Consider the following 9888-nt stretch of genomic DNA (forward strand, 5'->3'; position numbering starts at 1 on the left):
CAATATTGCTTTGAAGTCTTAAATCTCCTCTAAGACACGGATCAAGTATCAACTGTTTTGGAACAATCTCTCCTTCCAAATAAGTGCCCCTTCTGAATATCTTGATTCTAAATACCAATCCTCAATCCATTCCTGGGCCTACATCTTTTGGATCTAAAGGAGTCTTTTATTCTTAGAACTATTTTTAGTTTCAAAAGGCTGAGACCATTTTCTTTGGATATCATATCTTAAAAAGCAGGAAAAGGGACATCCAATCTTAAGTTTGTTAACCAGCCAGTTTTCTTCTAAAACTATCCAAACTAAAGAAAGACTTACACTAGCTAGGACAAAAATGCTAAAAGGATCTTATCTAAAAGTATGTGGTTATGAGGAATTCTTGAGACTTAACTATGCTAAGAATGACTTTGAAGTGTCATCATCATTGTAGAGGGTCAGTGTTTTTTCTCAGTATCCACTTTCTTCAATTTTATGATATTACTTTATAACCAGTACATGAAGGAACTCATCATTTTTAAATGTTTGCTTTAAAACCCTGTGACACTTATCAGGTCTGTCATCTATTCCATAGATTTCCTTTTTTCTTTTCATTTTTAAATGTTTACTTTAAAACCCTGTGACACTTGATCAGTTCTGTCATCTGTTTCCTTTTTTTTTCCCCTCAACTTTCATCTTTCAAAATCAAAATTAATTTATTTACTAGCTAGTACCTCTGGAGATTTTTAATTTGCTCACCCATCCACCAGAACTCTGATCTGGGAACCTTGTCTCTCTAAAACATGGCTGAGAACCAGGAAGAAAATAAAAAGGACATCTAGGCATATAAAATAAAGGCCATGTAGGCCACACACTAAAATTCCTTTTCTTTGCTTCCTGGAGAATCTTTTAGGTATTTACCAAGAACCTTTTGAAAGACTGTTCTTTAAAGTTTAGTTTTTTTAATTTCTCAACCCACAGCAGAATAATAGTGACTAGTTAGAGGAGGGGTATGCTGCTAGAGTCAGGTATGCCCAACCGCAAGAAGTGATAGCTGACAACCTCACAGAACACACAAGAATATCTATAAAGTATACATAAGACCTCAAAGGAAGCTATGTAAACCCGTAACATAAGGATCAGCCTTCTTGTACATTGCTATAGTACCTGAAGACATTACTGCATTTAGTGTAGTATAAATGGTATTCATAGTTCAATGTCCTGGAGTCATCATAACATAGTGTATGTTCACTATATTCTGTTAAAGAAGGTAGAGTAATACGTGGTAGCCATATTTCCATCCAGAGGGATTAAAATTAAAATCTGCAGCCATTTAGAAATCTCAGCCATCCTAAATTCTGCATTCCCTGAGGGTTTCATATATTCTGGATGGTAAGTTCCTACTTACTCCTATGCTCTAAATAATTATTAAGTCACAACAAGTTCGACAGATTAATTTTCTAGGGTGTAGATGCTCTCAGAGTTATGTTTGCACTTTAGAAATCTCAGAGGCTTAATGATTTCATCTTCTTGTACCTTTTTTTTTTCTTGTACCTTTCTTGAATGGATTTTCCACAGTGTTCCTTTCAATAGGTTTATAGATATTTTTTTTTCCCTTAGATTGGTCGGTCTACTGAAAGTCCCATTGATTTTGTAGTAACTGACACAGTTCCTGGAAGCCAAAGTAATTCTGATACACAGTCAGTGCAAAGCACTATATCAAGATTTGCCTGTAGAATCATATGTGAACGGAATCCCCCCTTTACAGCACGGATTTATGCTGCAGGATTTGACTCATCAAAAAACATCTTTCTTGGGGTAAAGAACTTTTTTCCTGAATGGTGCATTATTTTTAACCATTTCTGTTTCCAAATTCCTAAGAACTGGAAGCTCACTATTTTTATTGCTACTAGGAGAAGGCTGCCAAATGGAAGACATCAGATGGGCAGATGGATGGTTTGACAACTAATGGCGTTCTTGTTATGCATCCACGCAATGGGTTCACAGAAGACTCCAAGCCTGGAATATGGAGAGAAATATCAGTGTGTGGAAATGTATTCAGCCTGCGGGAAACCAGATCAGCCCAGCAGAGAGGAAAAATGGCAAGTATTGAGATGTAGCTTCTTACTTACTTCCACTAAACACATTGGGTGTGTTGGATTGAATGCATTACATAATTCCAAAAACTTAAATCTCTTGCTGACACAGAGTACTTAAGTCTGACTATCAAAAACGCTGACCACTAAATATTATACTACAGGGTATTATCTTAAGGTTTCAATCAGGACCTTTAAAAATTTGTTCTTTCATGTTATGTTAATATATTTTAAAACCTAAGCTTTCCTAAATTAGATAACACTGTGTATTTTCTACCTCTTTGGCCATGATATATATATAGGAAATATTAGACTTACTGAGTAGCCAGGTGTCTTAATCATAAATTGTCTTTACTATAAGGCTGAGAAGAAATATGTTCCTGTTCAATATTTTATCCTTGATTTTCGGACTTAAATTTTTCATGACTGCCAGTAGAGCTTCTTATATTTAGTAATAATCATAGGAAATCTCAGTTCTTGAGTAAGGAGCATATAAGACCAAAACTCTTATGTAAAAATTGAAAACATAGTGGTGAATGTATTTTTTGATTCTTGTTTTCTCTAGGTGGAAATTGAAACCAATCAGTTACAAGATGGCTCATTAATTGACCTCTGCGGTGCAACGTTGCTGTGGCGTACTGCAGAAGGCCTTTCCCACACTCCTACAGTGAAGCATTTAGAAGCTTTAAGACAGGAAATCAATGCAGCACGACCTCAATGCCCCGTAGGGTTCAACACACTAGCATTTCCTAGTATGAAGAGGAAAGATGTTGTCGATGAAAAACAACCATGGGTGTATCTAAACTGCGGCCATGTGCATGGCTATCATAACTGGGGAAACAAAGAAGAACGTGATGGAAAAGATCGTGAATGTCCCATGTGTAGGTCTGTTGGTCCCTATGTCCCTCTGTGGCTTGGATGTGAAGCTGGATTTTATGTGGACGCCGGCCCTCCAACCCATGCATTCAGCCCATGTGGGCATGTGTGTTCAGAAAAGACAACTGCTTATTGGTCCCAGATCCCGCTTCCTCATGGTACTCATACTTTTCATGCAGCCTGCCCCTTTTGTGCACATCAGTTGGCTGGTGAACAAGGCTACATCAGACTTATTTTCCAAGGACCTCTAGACTAACAGACAGTTGTCCTCCAGGACTACATTATAAATTTATAAGCTAAGTAAGTTGGGTTTTCCAACCTGTTGTCCATGTCACAGTTTCTCTGCTCTGGTCATTTGCATTAAGATGAAGAATTTTTTTAAACATTTATAATAAAAAGTAACAATTTCTGATCAAAAAATCTGGGAAACTCAAGGAAAAGAATTTCTGAAAGTACCAGACTTCTGAATTCTGAGTTTTGGAAATATATTTTGAGGATGAAAAGACACAGTCTAATTTGTTGCCTTCCTTTTAGTGTTTTTGAATCACCCATCCTCAGTGTTGAAAAATTGTTTCATATAACTGAGGGTACTGTTGGTTCAAACTATGTTAGTTTACAGTTTGTTGCAAACATTGTAAAATACAGCAACATGTATATTAACTTTTTTCTATTTATCTTTATTATAGAAAACATCTTAGAATGTTCTTGATAGAGTAGCATGGTAACGATGGTGTCACACTCTTGGTGTGAATGGTAGTTTAGTGAGCACAGCTCAAGGATTTCTAAGCTTAGAAAGAAGGACAAGAGAGCCTCTCTCCCTACCCCCTTCTAAATATGGAATTTGGTAAATTAAAATACTTTGTAAAACCAAATTCATATTAATTATTATTGTGTAAGAGCTGTTTGTTTTTAACCACATTGAATATAATCAGGAAGGTTTTTTTCTTAATGTTTCTCTCAAGTGTAGTATATAACAAAAAATGCTAAGAAACATTTTATATGCTCCTTTGAATATGCAATTTAATCTAGATTATCTATTTTTCTCCCATGATAACTAATCTGTTTTTAGTACCAGCAACATTTGGCAAGTTTATTTTTTAGATATAAACTGTGGTTCATCTGTTCACTGTTTCTAGAAAAAAAAATTTTTTTCATGAGAAAATGCATAAATTAACAAGGAGGAGAGTGTCTTGATTTGCTTTTAGAAAAATAAATAAGTTGATTATTCTGTGTGTGATCTTATCCAGGCATTAAGAAATGTAGAGAGAGATAAAGGGTTCAATGACAATAGTGCCCCCTCTTTTTTTTTTTAACCTAGCAGACCAGCCTTAACTTTGTGGGCTTTAAATCCTAAGGAGAGTTGCCACGTGTGACTCAAGGAAATGTTTGGTTGGCAGATGAGCACCAGTGACAGCCGAGTAGAGGAACATACTTGCATGGTATGTTTATTCTCTAATTCCAATAAGTTCTTTGCTTAAAGAAGCAAGGAAACGTTTCTTCACTCCCTCCCCTCCCCTTTCTTTAATACACCACAAGAGAAGTATAGACAGTTGCACTACATCAAACCCTTTGTGACACTTGTAGAAATCAGTACACTTTTAGAGTAGACAGAATCTTTTTTTTTTTTAATCTTTTGATTTGTTTTTCCTTTAGTTCAAAAGTTGTGTAATAATTGACTCTAGCAAATTTTCGTATGTGGTAGTATAGCTTTAATTTATCATAACTATTACTATGCTGTTCTGAATTTTCTTTTGGTTTAAAAAAAAAAAAAAAAAAAACCCTGTTGCTTAGAAGCCATGAACTATTTTACTTTAATTCAACTTGTCAAAATTTCCTTGTTTTTAAAAAATGATCATTTGGGTTCACTCAGGAAATGCATGTCAGGAAACTTGTATTATAAGTTTACTAGTTGTGATGTATCCGTAACTGCTGTTACCCCCTTTTCAAAGAAATATAATTGATTTTGAAGTTTTCTAGTCACATGCTTTGTGACTAATGCAAGGAAATCAAGCCCTGTGTTGTATTTGTTCTAGTCATTTCTATTCAGGCTATATATTGTAGCTAATTTTTATTTGCAATTAATTTATTCAAACTAAGTAAATACTTTTCAAAATAGATACTTGAATTTGTCTCTGTGAGTTCGTTTTTGCATAACTGAGAATGGGAAACCAGAAATGAAAACTTGTGGACAAATCTACCCCTGACTTCAAAAATATTCACTTGAAATAGATAAAGAATTTGCATTTAATGTAACACTTCAAATCTCTGGTTCTTTTGGGAAAGCATCTCTTACTTATTAATAAAAGAACTTTGTTTAGTGGTTGAATAATTGAAGCTTTAGTTAAGTCCTGCTACGGAGTTGGCTTTCTGCAAGAGTGTGATACTAGACTGTTGAAACAATGCTTCACTGACTATGAAAAGCCAGGTTCATTTTCTACCAAATTCAAGTTTTGAAAACTCCAGTAATTTAAATCATTAGGTGTATTTCTGTTCAAGCATTTTGAATATTTGTTCTGTCATTTTGCTGATGCCTAATGGAACACTTCCGTATCCTGGCCAAGGAGAAGAAGTCATATTTAGATCTCCCAAATGTACTTGACTTTATGGCTTAACTCTTTTATCAAAGTGATCTTACCATCTAAACGTTCCTTAATTTATATAGGGAAGTTCCCATCATCTAAAATATTAGGGTCTTGATGTGAGATAGGCTAAATAACCCAAAGGAGGAGTCTTTTACCAGGCTATCTTCTGGAAGCTATAATTGCTTACTTCTACCATTTTAAAAATATTCTGGAACATTTAAAATAGGATAGGAATATATAATAATGTAAATAAATATATAATTACATCTAACATAGTATTCCTACTTTACTTTTCTCTCAGGATACCTCAAGAACCATGGGTGATGCATGATCTTCTGACACATAGACTGAGTGAGGGCACCAGTGAAAGTCCATCCATTATTCTTTAGGATTATATTTTTCATATAAATTTAAACACTTGGGCCCTCATCCTGACGGGTTATCTAACTGTTCTATTCCACTTTAGAGACCACTAGCTAAGAGATCTATGATCCATTCTTTCATAATTTGTGTTCCGAGCATTAACCCTGTAGCAAATCAGATTACCAAAATACTGCTTAGGAAACTATATTGTTCTGTCACCCACTCCCACTTTCAGAAATAAGTATACTTTAAGACCATGCCCTCAAATTTTATCTACACATTCTTGCAACAGATATTTGAATATCTGCTACACACCAAGCCACACTGGGTGATTTAACAGGAAAAAAATACCTGCCTTCATGGGGCTTATATTTTAGTGGGGAAGATAAAAGTGAATAAGAAAAATAAAAGACACAGCAGGATAGATAGTGAATAGTGCTGAAGATCAAATAAAGCAATGTGTGTGCAATGTTTGCAATGTTAAAGAGGAGAGCAAGGGAAAGCCACACTTAGGGGAAGAGCATTTAGACAGAGGGAATAGAATTGCAAGAGTCTTGAAGTAAAAGTGTGCTTGGAATATTTCCATAATGGCAAAACGGCAGTGTAGCTATATAGTATGAGAGGGAGGAGTAATTGGTAAGGCCAAAGAGGAAAAGGGATGAAACTAGATCATGGAGTGCCTCCTGAGGCTGGTTTTTATTCTGAGAGAGTTGGGAGCTATAGGAGGAATTTAAATAATATACGTTTTTTATAGATACAGATAGACTGAAGTGACCAGGGGGAGACCAGTTAGACCAATGCAGCAACCCTGGAAGGAAATGATGGCGGCATGGGACAAAGTGGTGGCGGTGGAGCCGGTTTGAAAAGTGACCAGAATCTGAATATATTTGAAGGCAGAGCTGACAATATTTGCTGGCAGATCCGACATAGGGTGTAAAAGGAGAGGAGTCCAGAATGACTTGGCCTCACCAACTGGAAGAATAGAATTACCATTTAAATAAAGTGGAGATTATGAGAAGAGATGGTGTTGGGGAGGAGGGCTCACTACTTAAGAACCAGGAACAGAGCCCTGGACATTAGACTGAGACTTCTCTGTTAGACAAGGTACTTGCCAAAGGTAAGCTGGCTCCACTTTTTTTAAGCTGTTCTCAAAAAAAAATTTTTTTTTAAGATTTTATTTATTTGACAGAGATCACAAGTAAGCAGAGAGGTGGGGGGGGGGTGCGGAGGAGGTGGTGGAAGCAACCTCCCTGCTGAGCAGAGAGAGCCCCGTGCGGGACTCAACACCAAGACCCTGAGATCAGGACGTGAACAGAAGGCAGAGGCTTAACCCATTGAGCCCACCCAGGCGTCCCTGCTGTCGAAGTTCTTAACCATCATGAACAAAGTTCTCCATACATGCTCTGTTAGCTTAGAAACAAGTGTTTCTCCTGATTAATGGCAAACTTCCTGTCATTAGATAGAGTTGGGACCTCTCATGTTTGTCTCTTTGCTTTGGCTGCCCTCTGAGGAAATGCAGTTCTGTTTTCAACTATAGTAACTTCCTTTAACCAATGTGTTCTAATACAGTTTTTCTCCCTTTTCATGTACATCTTTTTTCTGTTGCTCTTGCCTTTAAAAAAACAGAAACAAAAAAAAGTCCTTTGAATCTTAATATTTTGCTACTTCAAATTCTTTCTGGCAAAGTATAAGTTGTGTTTTGTTTTTAAAAATGTCAAATATTCAGATGTTTACATAAAATAAATCTTGAACCTATAAATCCAGATTTCAATATTCAGCTTCCCTTAAAGAAGTATGCCTGTATTTGATAATATTGTCAGCAGAAAACAGAGGAAATGAGATCAGAGTATCAGAGTTTCCCTAGTGACTTGTAAAGCATCATGTCCAAACATTCTGTTAGATGATATGGTGGAAATACTGGTCTATTTAGGTTGACATTAGATTGTAAACTCAGCTACGTGTGTTAAAGTTCAACCACAGCATAAAATAAATTCCTCACAACTAACATATGACTATTTGTTAAGTGTCAAGCACTGTTCTAAATGCACAATTTTACGTATATTATTTAAAGTTGAAAAGAGCTCTGTGACACAGGAATTCTTGTCTCCATGTCATGACAAAAACCAGGTACATTGTATTCTAGTATCTTGCCTAAGGTTCACATGGCCCATGTCTACAGAAGTTGGAATTTGAACCTTGAAATTCTTACTCCAGGGCGCCTGGGTGGCTCAGTGGGTTAAAGCCTCTGCCCTCAGCTCAGGTAATGATCTCAGGGTCCATGGATCAAGCCCTGCATCGGGCTCTCTGCTCGCATCAGGCTCTCTGCTCAGAGAGAGAAAGCCTGCTTCCCTTCCTCTCTCTCTGCCTGCCTCTCTGCCTACTTGTGATCTCTGTCTGTCAAATGAATAAATAAAATCTTTAAAAAAAGAAATTCTTGCTCCATTCCTGTGTACACAGCCACCATGTTTGTTCCTTAGCCCTTTTTTATTGAGTGGGATTTGAAGTCTATTTCTTTCACTGTTTTTAAAATGATTTATGGTAGCTAACCAAAATTATAATTAGGAAGATTAAAACATCAATAACAAAAATTTTTAAATGAACAACAATAAAAAGAAAAAAAGGGTTTGAAATTAGAACGAAGTAAGATAGAACCAGAAGTGGCATGAGTACATGAATGGATTTAATAAAGACCTATAAACTTGTTAGATGAGAATCACAAATCAGTCTAGCACAAAGGTGTTTAGTGGGTTATTCAGTAAGGGCAACACGATCAGTTATAAGATCTGGGCAGCTGCTTAGAAAGTAACAGCAAACTCACTGATGAAGAAACTCATGATCATTTCTAATCCTATAACCAGAGAAATTCACATCCGGGAAATAGTGCCATTCCTTCATATAGGTAGATTCATGTAGGATTGTCTTTCTGTGACTGGCTTATTTCACTTAACACAATGTCCTTAAGGTATTGTCCATATTGCATATTGTAAAATTTCTTTTTTAAGGCTGAATTGCATTCCAGAGTATGTATATACCATATTTTCTTTATCTGTTCACCTGTTGGACTTTTAGGTTGTTTCCATACGTTGGCTCTTGTGAATAGTGCCATGGTGAACACAGGAGGGCTAGTATCTCCTCTGGAACCTGATTTCAATTCTCTTGGGTAATACCCAGAAACGGGATTGCTGGATCAAATGGTAGTTATATTTTTAACTTCTTGAGGGTTGTGTGTGTGTGTGTGTGTGTGCACGCACACGTGTGTGTTTGTGTGTGCCATAGTGGCTGCACCATTTTGCATTTCCACCAACAGTGTGCAAGAATTCCAATTTCTCTACAACCTTGCCAATGCTTTGTTGTCTTTTTTTTTTTTTTTTTTTTAATAGCCAACCTGTCTGGGGCACCTGGGTGGCGCAGTCAGTTAAATGTCTGCCTTCAGCTCAGGTCATGATCCCAGGGTCCTGAGATCCAGCCCTGTGTTGGGCTTCCTGCCTAGCAGGGAGTCTTCTTCTCCCTCTCACCCCTAGCTGTGCTCTTGCTTGCTCTGTCTCTCTCAAGTGAATAAAGAAAATGTCTTTAAAAAAGACCCAACCTGATAGATATGAAATGACATCTCCCTGTGGTTTTGATTTTCATTTCCTTGATGATTAGTGACATTGAGCATTTTCATATACTTATTGGCCATTTGTATATCTTCTTAAAAGAAATAGCTATTCAAGTCCTTAGCCCATTTTTTAATCAACTTTAGTTGTTTTTTAAAAACTATTGAATCGTATGAGTTTCTTATCAGATACAGTTTGCAAATAAATTCTCCCATTCCACAGGTTGCCTTTTCAAAATTCTATTGTTTGCTGTGCTGTTCAAAAGGGTTTTAGTTTATATTGTACCACTTGTTTATTTTTGCTTTTGTTGCCTGTGCTTCTGATGTCCTATCTGCTCCTTCCCCACTTTAATGAGATTATACACTGAAGGAATTCTTAACCCAGTTGATGATCTATCTTGGT

At 36.5% G+C, this 9888-nt stretch overlaps 1 protein-coding gene across 1 annotated transcript in view; it reads left to right on the forward strand.

The window, feature by feature from the left end:
• Positions 1-5062, forward strand: part of PELI1 (pellino E3 ubiquitin protein ligase 1) — a 56805-nt gene extending 51743 nt beyond the window's left edge. The window contains exons 5-7 of the mRNA XM_082746691.1: positions 1594-1791; positions 1887-2075; positions 2635-5062. Of these exons, the coding sequence (XP_082602817.1) occupies positions 1594-1791; positions 1887-2075; positions 2635-3201 (954 nt within the window). The 3' untranslated portion in view covers positions 3202-5062. The remainder of the gene's footprint in view (positions 1-1593; positions 1792-1886; positions 2076-2634) is intronic.
• The last annotated feature ends 4826 nt before the right edge of the window (positions 5063-9888 follow it).

This window comes from Mustela nivalis (genome assembly GCF_964662115.1).
Source record: "Mustela nivalis genome assembly, chromosome: 8".
NCBI classification, from domain to species: Eukaryota; Metazoa; Chordata; class Mammalia; order Carnivora; family Mustelidae; genus Mustela; species Mustela nivalis.